Source organism: Lepidothrix coronata, unplaced genomic scaffold (assembly GCF_001604755.1).
Source record: "Lepidothrix coronata isolate B3197 unplaced genomic scaffold, Lepidothrix_coronata-1.0 Scaffold7, whole genome shotgun sequence".
NCBI lineage: Eukaryota > Metazoa > Chordata > Aves > Passeriformes > Pipridae > Lepidothrix > Lepidothrix coronata.
In genome coordinates this window covers 8,081,506-8,097,282 of record NW_016690187.1, presented here as the reverse complement: position 1 = coordinate 8,097,282, position 15,777 = coordinate 8,081,506, and the positions used below count along the sequence as shown (strand labels likewise).

Below are 15,777 nucleotides of genomic sequence, written 5' to 3'. Positions count from 1 at the left end.
AACTTAAAGTGTTTGTGGCAGAGATATTAACTGTGAGTTACTAAACTGGACAGTTTTCCAGGCATCTGCTTCAGCCATTGGCCAGTGTCAATACTGCACAAGAAATCTAGCCCCAGTTTTTAAAATTATCAAAACACAGATAATCAGTGGAATATATGGATAAAGAAGGCACTCTTGCTGATGCCAGGGAAATAAACTCAGTTCTTCCCAATCTGAGATTTCATCGTTCTTGTTTTATGCTGCATTAAGTAGTATGGACCATGAAATTATTCATTCCTTTTAAAAGCCTGAGCATTTTAGTTTGATGTCCTTCAGTTGTAGTGAATTTTGTATATTTATACTTGAAGGAAGTTTCCTTTATTTGTGTGAAGTCCGTTGGGCAAGCATCTCTTGATCTTCTCTAACACGGGCCAGGGTAAATAAGAGTGTTAATCCCTTCTGTTTGTGAATTGATCGAATTAGTTAACTCTTTGGATAGGTGTTAAGCATAAAAAACACCAAGTTTATCCATTCCAGGAGGAATTCAGTTCTCTTTTCCTGCTTAGAGTTTGTTTGGAATAGCTTAAAGTATTTATGAACTTTTTCAGTGAACGTCTTCAGAATTACTCTGGACTAGAAAACTTTAGATGAAGTAATATGTACTTTTTGCAGCTGCTGTAGTATTATCGTATGAGAATCCTAGGTGCTGGAGGAGATCCAGGTTGTGGCCTGTAATAATCACCCTCTTCATTCTTTGGTAGTACATTTTTTTTTCTAGAGGAGAAAAGAGCAGGAAATTTAATGCTGTTTTTTGGAATTTCAAGCATCTTTACAAGGTATGACAGGCTGTGCTCAGTTATGTATCTTGTTTCTAGTTTTGCTATTACTGTCTTGCTTACCATTTTTAGGTGAATTTTTATAAGGATGTGATTAACTAGCTTGTGTATAACTTGAAATTCAGTTGGCCCCTTTCAGTCCTTTTTTTTAATTCTTCACCCAAATTTATGATGTTAACAATAATCTCTGATGTACTAGAATAAGCCTGGGCCCTTGATCTTTCAGATTGCTCAGCTTTTGATGCCGTGTCTTTGAAGGGGTGTTGATATCTCCGTAAATCTCAGCAGAACTGCACTGGGGTGGTTTTAGCCTTCAATCTCTTGTCCTTGACTCCAAAAGGACTCAGAGGAGCTGAGCACACTCCCATTTCCTAATGGTTTCTCTCACAAGAAAAGCAGGGGTTTACTTGGCTTCTCAAATTATGTATGTGAAGTACCCAAAGGGAAATGAGATTATTTCATCCCCGAGTTGAAATAATCAGTGTTCCACAGCATCTTTTATCAGAGTAGGAAGCCATGGCAGTCTGATACCATCTGCACACCAAATGTGCTGGTTCTTGACATGCTACATGAGTGGACAAAAAGGGAACAAATCCTCTCTTGATCACTGGGCTGAAGCATTAAATGAGATAAAGATTCAAAAAAATTGCTGCTTTGTCCTATGTTGTCTCTGTAGTATTTCTTTGATCTGTGCTAATTTCAGATATTTTGGTAAGAGTTCATGCCACTAACTAACATCAGTTATTGTCTAAAATCTAGTTTATCTAGTTGAACGCATCAGAAGAAAAGTTAGAGGTTTTCTGCAAGTGGATATTTATAAGAATGCATTGGTCATGATCCTTGTCCATGTTTTTTTCTAAAAGAAACTCATTTCCATAAATATGGAATGCATTCACTGTGCTTGAAAAGCCAAAAACACCTGTGTTTTTAATGCTAATAATTTCCAAAGCCTGTCAGTTACATCAGTGAAAGAATGTGAGTATTCTCATAGCAATGCAAATTGCAAGGCTTTTTTCTTAGGCTAAGTCCTCACAGTTTGGGTTTGTACTGTCTCCTTTTATCGGTTCATGAGTGTTTTATGAGCATTTTAGTCAAATTGAAGGGTATCAGTGAACCCTTAGTTTAAGATGAATCAAGAAGTAGATACTGGCCTACTTCTCTCGGTAATGATCAGTTAAGCAGCATAGATCCAATAAGGATTAAACTTGTCTTATATTGTGGATCTTTCATTTTCCTGCAGAACAGTATGTAAGGAGCACTTAAAATTGAACAGGTTATGCTTTGGATACAAGTTACAGGGCAACATACTGGTCTTTTAATTCCCTGGGCTTTTATATTTTTAAGGCTGTTATGGTAGGTTGGGGTTTTTTTAATTGTTTTTTTTTGAGGTTTATTGTATTTTACATTTAGGTTATATTATTAATATTATACATTATATACTTAGATTTATTTCATCACTCATCTTAAAAGTTGATCCTACATGTAGACAAAGAGTGAAGTGGAATAGGTCTTGGCACAGGGATGCTGAAGGGGGGTTGGTGGAACGGCCTTGTAAGGCTGCTGAAGGGGCAGCTCCAGTAGCCAGTGGTCAGTGTTCAGAACCTTTCAGGGGGACTGCTGGGGTGAATGCAGAACCAGATGGGCTTGCACCATTTTAATATTAAATCATTCTTCAGTTTCTCTGTCTCAGTCCTGGTCTCCCATTTATGAAGCATTCGTCAGAACTGAAGATGACTATTCTGAGGAAGTTTTCTCAGGTTTTTGGTTTGGTGTTTACTTTAGGGTCTTTAATTTTTTAAATTTTTTTTTAACCTTACTGAAGGTAGACTGACTCATTTCTAACGTTACTAGAATCTATGCTTTATTATGCAGAGTAGCAAACATTTTTATATAGTTAACACTTATTTCCACATTAGAGCTCAAATTTAGTTCAATCTCCTCTTTCCTCTTTTCTTTACAAAATACAAAAAGGCACATGGATCCAGTGTGTTTGCATTTTTGAGATGCCAAAATGTCAGTGCCTTCTGAATCCCCTTTGCACTAGGCCAGAGACTGAGGTGGAATTTCCCTGCCAGGTGTAAATAAGGGTTGATATTCCTTGCTCTGTGGATGTTTATTGAGGAGAAGGAGAGAAAGAAAGGTCAGATTTGATGGAAACTTGTTAGACCTCTTTACACTGAAGAGATTTTATAGTTTAGCTTCTGTGCTGAGGACTATTTTTCAGTTGCAAACTATTTTCGGTAGGAACCTTGTACTATGTAGGAGCCTATGTATAATGCAAGGTACAGTTGGCAGTATTTTGCTAAAGCAGCTCATGTAACCGAAGTGTTCTGTGCCAGCATGTCTAATTTTTGATATGCTGATACAAAAAAGTAAAAATAGTTTTCTGATTCATCTCCTTTTGCTTAAATATGTCTCTGCACTTATGAGCTTTTCAGCTTCACATATTACTCCAGTTCCAGTGCAGCCCAGACTTCTTTTTCTTCTGAACTTGCAGTCTGAATACTACATGGCAGTTACAAAATTCCTCTCTGCAGAATTGCAGTTAATTTAGTGCCTTACTGTGAAGGAAATTAATTTGGTAAGCCTAGACCAAATGAAACCTCACATTTTTTGAGATTAAATTCAACAGCTAAGGATTAAGTAGTATGGCAGAAGTCCACTCCTCCCACCCGAAGATGAAATTCTTTGGAGCTGTTGTTTGGTGCCATCTGTTCCACTGCAGCACAGTACTGTTGTTAGCTACTGGTGGAGCTTTCAGAAGAATGAAGTCTGTGTACTAGTGGAGTTAGTGTATGTTTTTCGTGTCCATCAGTGGCATAGGAGCATGTACGTAATCTAAACCAAAGTCTACATTCTTACCTCTGAAGAAGTTGCATATGAAGCCCCAGTTTGGGCAGAAGACATGATGCAAATAACAACAGCTGAAGCAGCCTGGACATTGCTAGGTCCTGCAGAGCCACAGGCAAAGGCAGAGATCTAGGACTCTGATGGACCAGTGCCTTAAATTACTTAAATTACTGAAGAATTAGTCCTTTGGGTATCCTTACTGTTTGCACGGAGTTTGGGGTGCCAAGGTAGCAAAATCCTCAATTTTTGGTGGCCTCCAATGGGTGCATAGACTTGGTCAGTGAAGTGTTGTCAAATGTGGCCAATTTATTGCTAAATAGTGAAGGACCTGCAGTATTTGGCTTACGCTGACCGTGACTACTACCCTCTCTTTATATATCTGTCTATCTCTCTGTCTGTATGTGTATATACAGTATTTGGCTCCCAAGCAGGGCTTTAAGTTAGGCTGAGGAAATGAAAAGATATAGAAATCCTTGCAGTTCTGAGGCAGGCTCTTACCAGCTGTGATCAATGTCTTGTGTAGCAGTTCGTGACCATAGTTTTTGTCTTTGAATTGAGATTTGGATTTGAGTTAGGTCATGTAAACCTGCGAGAGCCAAATATCATAATGGACTATGCAGCTCTCTGATTTGATTGGAAAAGGACCAAAGCTTTTGGCTGTTTTTCCCTGGACTGGGTTAGGGTTTTGGGAATAATGGCCTTGAAGAACATAGGAGAGAGAAGAGACGCTGTTTGGGTTATTTTTCTTTGCTTAATGGATATGACAGAAGCCACAAACACAGGGCTGATGCCAGCGTTAGTTCATCCCTTTTGGTCTCAGTGCAGAAATGAGCAATCTCAAGATTCAGGTTTAGGTTACTTTCATGTCTTGTGTTTAGAGTCTGAGCAGCTAAAGCTGTGAGAATGCAGTTTACTGCCAGATCCTACAATCTGAAGAGGAGGGAGGAGGCTCATGTACGAAGTGCTGTGTTACAGCAGCATTTTTCTTCATAGTGGGAGCCTTCTTGCTGTAGGCCTTTTTTACCTCAAGCCATGGTGGATAAATAGGTATAATTTTGGAATCCGGAATTGTGACCTGCCTAATTGTGGAGACAAAATGAATGATAGGAGTTACTGAGTTGTGAGAGTCTCTAGAGATTAAGATTCCTTATTTGCCATGTTCTGTCCAAATGGCAAATACTTTTCTTGATATTTTGGTATTTCAATAGAAATACACTATGGATTCTGTGGTGATGGCAGGTGCTGACAGAAATTGTTATCCTACTGAGAGTGCTTTGAATCTAAGAGTACAGATAGAAAGAAATGGTAAATTGATTACTTATGCTCTCCATGAATCCCATAAATTATATTTTAAAAATTCTTAATCCGAAAGCGGACTCGTGTGCTGACAGTATCATAGAGCAAAATTTCTGGCAGCTATTGTGATTATAATATGGGAAGGTGCCATATGTGTTTGCCATGTTACACGACATGAACTTGATTAGCCAGCTTTAGCCAGAAGTGAGTACTACGATTTTCAGGAGGGGCAAAATGTCGCTTCATTTTGTACAGCCACGACACTAATTGTGTCTGTCAGATACTGACTGCTTCTTTGCTCATCTTGAAAAAACAGTAAAAATAGATGAAACTGCATTAGAAGCATTCCAGTCAATGACTGAATCATAAACTGTTGTCTAGGGAAGTTAAAAAAATCTTGTTTTTCTTTACTTGCCCTTCTTTCTTCCTAAAAGCAATATGTAAGGAGCTATACTTATAAGAGTGTGCTAGGAACTAGCTAAAACAGTCAAAGGTATTGAAAACACCACATTTGTTTGTCACTGGTATATTAATGCTTTTTAAATGTGACTCTTTGTTTGCAGGCCTTTTTGCAAATGTGCAATCTGCCAATCCGGGTGGTTTGCAGGGCAAATGCCGAATACATGTCCCCATCTGGTAAGTGTGGCCTTCATTTAGATTACTATGTTATACCTCCATTTTGATACCATGGCAACTATGCCTTGTCTTGCTGATAACAGTCGGTCAGTGCTACTGTGTGTGGGTTGCCTTCCCCTCTCCTCCAGTGCCGTTTCTCCTCTGCAAACAATCAAAGCAGTGAAATGCAAAGTGGTGTAGGCACAATGTGTAACCGTGCCTGTGACTGCAGTACCTGTATAAAGCTTTCAGAGTGTTCAGTGCCTGGTGGAAATCTTCTCTCAAATGTCCTGAAGTAGAAAGACATATGTGTCTAAAAGGGGCTTTGTTCTGCATGCAGGGAATATTTCAGGGAATGCTGTTATATTTGCCTATTGCTGGATTGAGACAACACTGGAGAAAGGTTCTCTTTTGTTACCCTGTCTGGGAGATGACTGCCAGGATGTTGATACAGGAGACCAAAGGGTGCATTGTCACTGCTATGGGTGACAGTTGATTTTAAATCTTCCTCAGATCCATGATACTGTCTGGAAAAAATCCAAACCGACCACCAAAAAATTAAGTATTAGAAGGGTACAGAGCCTACCTTTTGCTGGAGGTGGCTAGTTGCCTAAAAATGTCCAGAGGCCAGCTTCAGAAGATTGCCTAAAAATCAGAGGGAATTACAGAATACAGGGTGCAGAAGTTTGTCAGTCCTCACACTGTCCCAGATTTTTGTTATGTGAGGAGGTACATATTTACTGATTCTCTGACTCTGGCTGATGACTGGCCATGTGGAAGCGCCTGTCAGTATATGTCTGCCACCTCTATGGGTTCTGATGCTGCTACTGATATTTTTGGTTAAAGCAGTGGAATGTGGCTATTTTAAATGTAGGTAGAATTAGATGTACTTTTTGCCCTTACTCCTGGAATTCTTACTATTTTTATTTCCTTGCCTTGTTTCCTTTCTTTATATTGGTTTAATGATAATTCAGAGAAGGTTTTTATTTGTTCCCTTCTCCCTCCCCCCTACCCTCTGTCTCGCAGCAGCAAAAATCTGCATCTCATCATTTTGGGGGGAAGGTTATTTATCTCATAGTCATTGTAATGACAAAACCCATTCTGAGGGACTCAAAAGTATGATACCGAACGATTGTCTTGATATGTGAAGTACAGTCTGACTGAAACCACTGAAGTCTGCAGCACAGAGCTCTGTGTTTCCTTCTGCACATGCAGTGGATGCAGATGAAGCCTTTGTTGGTATGATGCACTTCATTTATTGCCCTTAGGCTTATTGAGCCAGTCAGGAGTGAAGCTTGTGATAAAAACCATGACTGAATCTGATGTTAGTTCAGCTGGGCTGGACAGTAGGTTGTGTTTCAGTGAAAAGAGTGAAAGTATTGCCAATAACATATTTGCAGCCAAACAGATACTGATCCTGCTCTTTGAGCTGTCTGTTGAGAGTGGAGTCTGCCCATGATGAGAGGCAGGAAGGTAAAAAGGGTGCTGTGCCCTCTGCACTGGGCAGGCTCATTTACTGCCTTTGGGTGGGAGGACATTTACAAAACAGCCAGCATTTATCTCCATTTTATGGATTATTTCAATCATGTAAATAATCCTAAAAGATTTAGTCTTAAATATAAGATTAGTATCTGTCAATTGCATTTGAAGATTTGCAGGAAAAGCAGCCTGGTTAGGACGGATTGGAGCAGGAGCTCTCAGCTTCACGCCTTGAGGGCTGGGAAAAAGGGGCATAGGGCAACATCTGTAATGCTTCATGGCTTGCTGTGAGTGCAGGGCTTCCTCTTGTATCTTGCCTGCCTTAGAGCTTTGGCTTAGTTCTCTGTGTAAGAAAAGTTACCAAGCAGAGAAGATGATAAGCTGGACCCTCAGGGCTCAGCTTCATGGACTGAATACTAGCCTTAAGATAGTATTAAGCTTTAACCCCATTTTGCTTCCATGATTTTGGAGAAGCTCCTTCTATCTCTCTTCCCCGCAAGACCATGAAGCTGAGAGTCTCATAGCAAGAACCTCTTCCTGATCCCAGGACCATGAGGGCTTGCAAATGCCAGCTCACAATAGAGAGTGAAAGCAGGGGCAGCCAACAGGAACTGGATGGCCCAGTTCTTGGAAATCTGAAGGACTGGAGGAGGGGGAAGAGTCAAGACCTTGCCTTGCTGAGTGTGAATTTACACTTCCCTCTGCTTACTTTCCTGGGCACAGTTCCATGTCTCCATCATCCTTTCAGCAGACCTTTCCCCACCAGTGGCTTAGAAGGGACAGTGGGAATACATTGTGTGGTAAAACTTTTACTCAAGGGCTCTGTCTGCTTTCCTGGGATTTCCCAGCTGTACTTCAGGGTAACATTGAATTAAGTCTTTCCATTATTAAAATACGAGTCAATAGATCTCACTCAATAACTTTGAAATACACAATTGCAAGTATCACATGTAGAAGAGATTCAGGAGGAGGAAGATCCAGAGGAAGGTGTTTGTCATTACAAACATTCTATGTATGTTATGTATGTTAGCTTTACCTGTGCTCATTTGGAAAAAAACCCCAAACAATCCAGCCACTGATGTTCAGGTATACCTGCAGTATTTAATTGCTTTGAAAATTGTTAATGGTGTTTTACAGGTTAAAATAGCTCTTACTACAGTACATTTCTCCTCTTACAGGCAAAGTACCCTTTATTCACGTGGGAAATCAAGTAGTGTCTGAACTTGGGCCCATAGTCCAGTTTGTAAAAGCAAAGGTAATAGTACGTTTTTTTCACAAATTGGTGAATACCACGTTAATCTTGCTTAGCATTGTGCTGATTTAGTGTGCTCTTCTGGAATGTTACTGAATTTGTTAAGACAGTATAGGTTTTAAAAGATATCATCGAATAGGAGTTTGTGAGGTGAAAATGTTTTTCTTTGTCATTTATGCAAATCCTGGAAGTAAATTCTATGCAGAATAGCTGCATACCAGTACCAGTTTCTGAGACTGTTTTTCTACATGCCTCATCTCTGGGTCTCAGAGCTCTTAAACCCAGAACTGACTGGTCTAGATCCTGAAGTGTGAAGTAGTATTCAAATTTGCCTTTGTTTCCCCACTCCCCCAACTGTCCCCTCTATTTTAAAAATTACCGTGTTTTCACTGAGTGGTTGATGAAGTTGTATTACAGATGTAAATTTGTGTTTACTTCTTGTCACAGAGATACACTAACCAGGAAGCTGTGTGCTCAGTGTGTTCATCTGTACTGATAATAGTCTGAATTTCTTGTAGATTGGTTTAGATCTTTTATAGATCAGATTAGTTACATTATGATGATTTGTTTTTAATTCTACAGGATACCGTATGTAAAAATTTCATATGTAATTTGTTAACGAACTGTGTCAGAGTTATCTATGTCTATATAATCTATGTATCTATGTCTGTGTCTATGTAAGAGATCAGGATCTGAGCCAAAGCTCATTGACTTTAAAGATCCTTGGGTCATATGTTGTTGAATATTCCAATATCCTTTCTTACATGTGTGTCTTTTCTCTTTTCCTCATTAGGGCCATTCTCTCAGTGATGGGTTGGATGAAGTCCAAAAAGCTGAGATGAAAGCCTACATGGAATTGGTCAATAATATGCTCTTGACAGCAGAGGTAAAACAAACCCTAGTAACTCCACACACTTACATAAGCAACTACAGGCAAGAAAGCTTTAGGATTTTTCCCTGTAGTGGAAATACTGCTGTTCTTAGATTAAGTCATCAACTTTTGAGGTGAAAGGAGACAGGAATAAATTCTCTGTACACTGTGAAGTACACTCACAGGAATAAATTCTCTGTACACTCTGAACACTGCCTGCTGAAGTGTTCCTGTAGACACAAGTCACGAACAATTCCCCTCACCTAACTGGGGTGTATCACCACAGCTGTAGAAGTAACTGACTGGAAAATGCCAGTGGTTCCTGGTATCCTACTCCAACCCACAGCTGGGCAGGCACCCCGCTATCACCTCCCATGGCGTGCATGCTCACATGTGTAGTGGGAGGTGTGGATTCTCTGCAGTTCGCGTCCCTGGCGAGTTCAGGTGACGCAGTCCCAGTGTGGGAGCAGTGTTGGAAACACTGGCAGGATACAGGTGGCTGAGGAGCTGAGGGCCGGTGACCTCCGTGCTGAGCTGTGGGCAGTGGGAGCGGACCTTTGATCTCAGCTTAGTGCTGGTGCTGGTGAAGTAAGGACTAGCAACTGGGCCTTTGCCTTCCAGTTTTAATTTCTTTTATACATTCAGAGGTCTAACAGAAGAAATGAAATGGAAATTTAATCTAATATAGAAAAGAAAATTCTACTACTGAAGAATGATTGTCTCTGTATTCTCCTTTATTAGGAAGTTTTAGTAAGTGTTCTTTCTCTTCCTAGCTCTATCTCCAGTGGTGTGATGATGTTACAGTAGAGGAGGTGAGTGGTTCCGCAGCATTTATCTTAATTAAAATTTAATGAGAAAACACTTTTGCTCACAACTGCAAGTCCCTGCTCATAAATGAAACATGGAGGTTTATACCATTAATGGTACAGTCTTTTCACTTTAATTTTGCTTGCATATACATTTTAGGGAAGCTGTGTCATTACTGAAAGTAGCTGACTGCAGAATAGATATGGGTTTTGTATATGTTTCTGAAATAATAGCTTTAAATAGTTATGCTGCATAGTACAGATTCTGTGCAAATAATTATGGCATATTTACAGCTCCCTTTCTGCTAGAACTGTGTAAATATTAGCTGTTTTGTCAAGAGGTGTCTGTATTTTCTTATATTGTAACACAGTACCTTTCTGTCTTTAAACAAAGATTACTCACCCAAGGTATGGCTCCCCTTACCCGTGGCCTCTTAACCGCATTCTGTCCTATCAGAAGCAGTGGGAGGTGAAGCGAAAGATGAAAGCCATCGGATGGGCTGGAAAGACACTTGAACAGGTCAGTATGAAAGGGGAAGCTTATTTCTTTACCCTGCCTTCTTTTTGCTTTTTTTTTTTTTTTTAAAGGCTTTGGAAAGTAGCTGAACAGATATATTAAAATGTATATTCTGTACTTAAAATATTATCTGGAGTCAGGTATTTGCCTTCAGTAGCAATACATCTTAAATTATGTGCAATCCAGTGGGGTGGGAGGAAGGATATTTTACCATGAGTGTACATCTTTGTTGGTGTTAGTTTAGGCTGTAGTCCTGAAAATAGATTGTAAATCCTGTCCGCCACTTCCTGTATGATGTTAAGAGGCACGCTTTGCAGGATTGCAGCAAGTTTTGAGGTATGAGTTAGTACCTTTCATTAAGTTTAGTTATAAATGTTATGGGAAGCACTTAATCAGAATTGCCTTATATCAAATGTTAGATTAAGTAACACTTGCCTACTGTGTCCTTTTGACTGACTTTAACAGCTTTTGATATTTCAACATGGTACATTCATTGTTCCCACTGTCAGTGCAAATAGAGGAAGGAGGTTATTTTTTGCAGTGGTGAGATTTCCTGACAATATGGATCTTTCTTTCTTGTGTGTTTTGATAGGTGCTTGAAGATGTAGATCAGTGCTGTCAGGCTCTCTCCCAGAGATTAGGAACACAACCATATTTCTTCAATAAGCAGTAAGTTATTCTTTATTGAAATACTGCATCCAGGAATGTGAGATACAGGTATATACCCATGTACATACATACATACATATGTGTATATATATATATAAAACTCCTGTTTTATTTTAATGCTGTGTGATAAATTGCAAAAATAAAAATATGTGACTGGAATCTAAACATGAAATTTCATAAATAAGTATTTAAAGGTTTTAAAAGGAAATTTTCTGTAAGTTTGTTGGTTTATTTTTCCCCATTTATGATTTAGTTTTTACTCCTGCTTGTCTTCTCTACATGATTCTACCACAACTTATGTAGGCTACAAATGTACACCTTTATACAGTCAATTTCTTATTAAAAATGATACATTTAAAGCTTTACTTTTATTTCTTGGGTAACATTCTCTACTAGAGGAGTGAATGTATGTTGTGCTGTCCTGATCTGGACAGCTTGTCTTGCTCTTAACACCAGAGGCAGTTCTGAATGAGCATGAGTTAACTAACTGAATTAGCATGAGCTTGCCTGTGAGTTCTAAGAACTGGGGGAGAAGCTAGCTGGTCCACAAGGACCAGATGCAAAGTCAAAACCAAGAATTCACATTGCCAGGAGAGAAAAAGGAAGTGACCTGACCTCCATGGGATGTCCTCTGCTCTCATCAGTTTCTTTCAATTTTTTACATTTTTTTCTCTGCAATAATTCAGTATTTTTGAAATGTTATGGACTTAAATAACATCACATTAGCTCCCTCTTTTCTCATGTCCATGGATCAGTCTAGAAATGCACAGATCTGGATTTCACTTGACTACATTTGGACAGGGAGATGTCTCCAAATGGCAGGATATGGTCTTGGATACTTTTCTGTGTTTGTCTTTGCCCCTTGATCTTTTCCAAGCTGAGACTAGGTAGGTAGTGTTAATTCAGAGGATACAGAAATATGCATTATAGAAGACAAGCTTAAAGTGCATTTTCTCATATGATTATTAAAAATAGTATCTCCTAAACTTTCCTTCTGTATTTCTAAAGAATTGTAACTTGGGGATTTTGTGTTTGTTGTTAACCAGGGTTTCTTGGTACAGTTTCAACCTTTAAGCTTTTTAGCTGTCTGAAATATTACCAAAAAAGTATGTGGTTTTAGTCCAATATTTTTCAGTCTGTGGCTTCTGGGAGTCTGTGGGAGGTAAATAAGAAAAGCAACCTGTTGCTGACAGATTTAAGTTTGTCATACAAGGATCCACATCTCCACTGGAGAGTGCTTAGTGATGCACAAATAAAAAGGCAAAAAAATTATCAGTTAGGAAAGCCTCATGCTGCTTACCTTTAACACTTGTAAAAAGGGACTCTGAAGTTATTAATATGTTGGGAAAAAAAACCTATTTGCAGATGGGCTACTTTTATACAAAGGTCCAAGGTAAAAATTGAGAAGTCTTGCACCTAAAATAAAGTAGGACTGAAAACATTCCCTAAATATTTGTTTTCATCTGTGTAGTTCCCTTTCACAAGAGATGTTTCCAGTTGCTGCCACTGTGGAACTCCTTTTCTTGTTTGTTGAATAGTTCCCAACTGTTGAAAAGCACAAAAAAAAAAGAATTAGGGGTCTTATGCTTCCACACACCTCCTCTTTTTTTTTATCCTGTGAGATAATAGTTGGGTTTTTTTAATATACATCTGCAAAGAAAAAGCAAAAACCCCAAAAGACCTGATAAGCATTTGTCCTTGTTACTGAACTAAAAGGTGGAGCATTGTTTGATACTGAATTGGTAACTCTGCCCAATCTAAGAAGTGTTATTTTCATACTTCCAAGCTCCCAAAAGCAAAGAAAATGCCATACTGAGAACAGTTAGTGTTCTGATATACTGTATACACAGTTTCCATGCAATTGGTAAGTTTAGTATTGCCTAATTTCATCTGAATCCTTAAATTGTATACCTATCTAAAGGTTATTCAGAACAGCAGGGTTTTTCTTGATCAGGACTTGCCTTCCAAAATACCAGTTCTTTTTTTCTGTTTGATTTTACAGACCAACTGAATTAGATGCTCTGGTATTTGGACATCTGTTCACAATCCTTACTACTCAGCTAATCACAGATGAACTCTCTGAAAAAGTGAAGAACTACAGTAATCTCACAGCCTTTTGTCGGCGAATAGAGCAGCAGTACTTTGAGGGTCATGATAAAGACAGCTCCGCAATTGCAGCCCGCTCTGCTAAGAGGTCCTTGCTGAGATAAGCGTGGTGGTTGGGGTGGATCATGTTGCAGTTTTGAATTTTGTTCAGTAAATTGATTTTGAGAATGGAAATGTGCGTTAAGCTTTTTGAAGCTGCCAAATCATTCTGGAGTAAGAAGAAATGTAAAATGCAGTTTTTGTGTTGTAGGATATACTGTGCATATTTCACCTGAAACGTCTGTATAAGCACTTGTGTTTTACTAGCCTGTATGCCACTGACTGTAAAGTGACCTTGGAAAAATATTGTATCTGTTTTAAAAAAAATAAAACACATAAAGTTTCTCTCTTATCTTTATAAATGCCTTTCTTACGAAATTTAATGTCTGTGTAGTTAATGAGTGGGATCCTGGTGGGAGGACACCTGGAAGACAGCTGTATGGTAAACTAGTTAGAATTACTAGTTAGAATGAAAGGACTCATTAGAGATCTTAAAGTTTGTCTGCCTCAGCCAAAATTTATTCAGAGATTGGGTGAAAAAAAACGTGTTGGAGTTCTGCAGCACACAAGTATGTGATCTTATTCAGTCAGTTCTTACTTTGTGTCAAAGTAGCTTCTGGCTGTCATTTTTTCCTCTTGTGTGTGTGTCGCCTCTGTTTTTATTTCTTGTTCACCTTTGGTTTTTTGATTATAATTTTTTTTTCTTCCTATGATCTCCCCATTTTTAGTCCTCTTGCTGTTTATTTAAGAAATTAATTTGCTAGGTAAGTGTCTGTCTCACTCTTTCCACTTCCAGTATGTTAATATTGCTTCTGAGCTTTGACGTACTAGACGTGGTTCTTGTAGGAAAGGGACTTGCTATGAGCTTGCATGCCTTGGTTCTTCTGCCTCCATGTTATCCTATGGTACATGTAGGCACAATGATACAGAAGTAAACAAATATCATTGTATTCCAAAAACCCTGGCAACATGGAACTTTTCAAGGGAGAGTTCTTGTGTGTAGGCAAGGACTCAATCTCACCAGTGTTCCTTCAAGCACATTAAATGGTACTGCTCTGTTCTGCTTTGTCAGTTGTACTTGATGCTTTTCCAAAAGCTCCAACTACCCCAGGAATGTCCTGGTGGCAGAAAGAGTCCCTGTGCACTCAGGAAGTCATGGGCACAACTAGGAACCAGCTCAGACTGTTTAGCTAGTTGGAATCGTTGTGTTTTCTTATAATGAAATATATTCTTTCAGCTATATGCCTTAGTGTCAAAATACTTAATGGCTTGAACTGGTTATGCAATGGTCATGAGATTTTGGCTGCTATTTCCTTCTCTCTTAAGAACTGAGCAGAAAGCAGCTGTGTACCTTGAACTGGCTGAGTCTCCCTTGACTCTGAGGTTCCTGAACCACTACTGCTTATTCATCTTTTCAAACTAAAACCCATCAACTCTTGACTGCTTAGTGACCATTTCCACTGTCAAAGTGGTTGGTAGCTGAGAACTGAGATATTTCTTTCAAACCTGCTTTTCTGCATTAATTCAGCTTCTGGGAAAACTGGAAAAGAATTTGTTGTGTTGGTTTTTGTTTGCTTGTTTGTTTGTTTTTGTTTTGTTTGGAAAGAATATTATGATACATGCTACTTTGAGAGAAAAACACTCTAGTAGTATCTAAAGCTAGCAGTGCCATGGTGATGCAGAAATCCTGCGTGAAAGCTGAAGTATCTTAATCCAGAGAATTAAACTCTTTTACCTCTTGCTAATTGCAGAGCACCATTCATGAGGGAAGATTTTAACCTAGCTTCTGTGGTTTTAGCAGTTCTGGTATGAGTAGACTGAACTACAGCAGTAATTTACTTAATGGATTTCTAAACCCACCTATTAACTTCTAGGCAGTCTGAAAAAGTGCAAGTGGACATGTATTCCTCCTCTTTCAAGGTTGCAGTGGCCATTAGCCACCTTTTAACCAAATTTCTGCAATTGCTTTGAAACAGCATTGAATGAAACTGTGTTTTTATATTCTGGCAAGGTTGTGGTGAGGCAGAGCAAGCACCTTGAATGCTAAACAGCGAGTTACTGCAAAGTTTGTGCGGTAGCATATAGCAAGGTTTATACCTTCAGAGTACTAAAAAAACCCTCACAGAGATAGCCATATGCATTAACCTGCTTTGAATGTCTCATCTAGAAAATAAATGCTGTGGAAGTGGTTGGGCAAAAGATACTGATCTCTTGCAAACAAGGTGTTTAAATCCACTGAGCTACTCAGACTACACTTAAGGATACAGAGGCAGGCAAATCACATGGAGTTTTCAATATTGAAGTGAGAGGACAAGCAGAGACTGAGCTTTCAAGTTACACTGAAGTTTCTGAAAGTTTAACCACCTTCCTTGTGTGTGACTTGGATAACTTAATTATTAAAATTTAAATGAAAAGAAGCATTCCTTACTTCCCTGACTGAAGAGAATTCTTTCTATATGGCA

The 15,777-nt window shown here is 38.9% G+C and overlaps 1 protein-coding gene across 1 annotated transcript in view; it reads left to right on the top strand.

Moving 5' to 3' along the window:
• The window catches only part of MTX2 (metaxin 2), a 34,296-nt gene extending 20,654 nt beyond the window's left edge, over positions 1-13,642 (top strand). The window contains exons 4-10 of the mRNA XM_017838952.1: positions 5,525-5,597; positions 8,234-8,310; positions 9,101-9,193; positions 9,952-9,990; positions 10,379-10,504; positions 11,094-11,170; positions 13,173-13,642. Of these exons, the coding sequence (XP_017694441.1) occupies positions 5,525-5,597; positions 8,234-8,310; positions 9,101-9,193; positions 9,952-9,990; positions 10,379-10,504; positions 11,094-11,170; positions 13,173-13,380 (693 nt within the window). The 3' untranslated portion in view covers positions 13,381-13,642. The remainder of the gene's footprint in view (positions 1-5,524; positions 5,598-8,233; positions 8,311-9,100; positions 9,194-9,951; positions 9,991-10,378; positions 10,505-11,093; positions 11,171-13,172) is intronic.
• Positions 13,643-15,777: the final 2,135 nt, after the last annotated feature.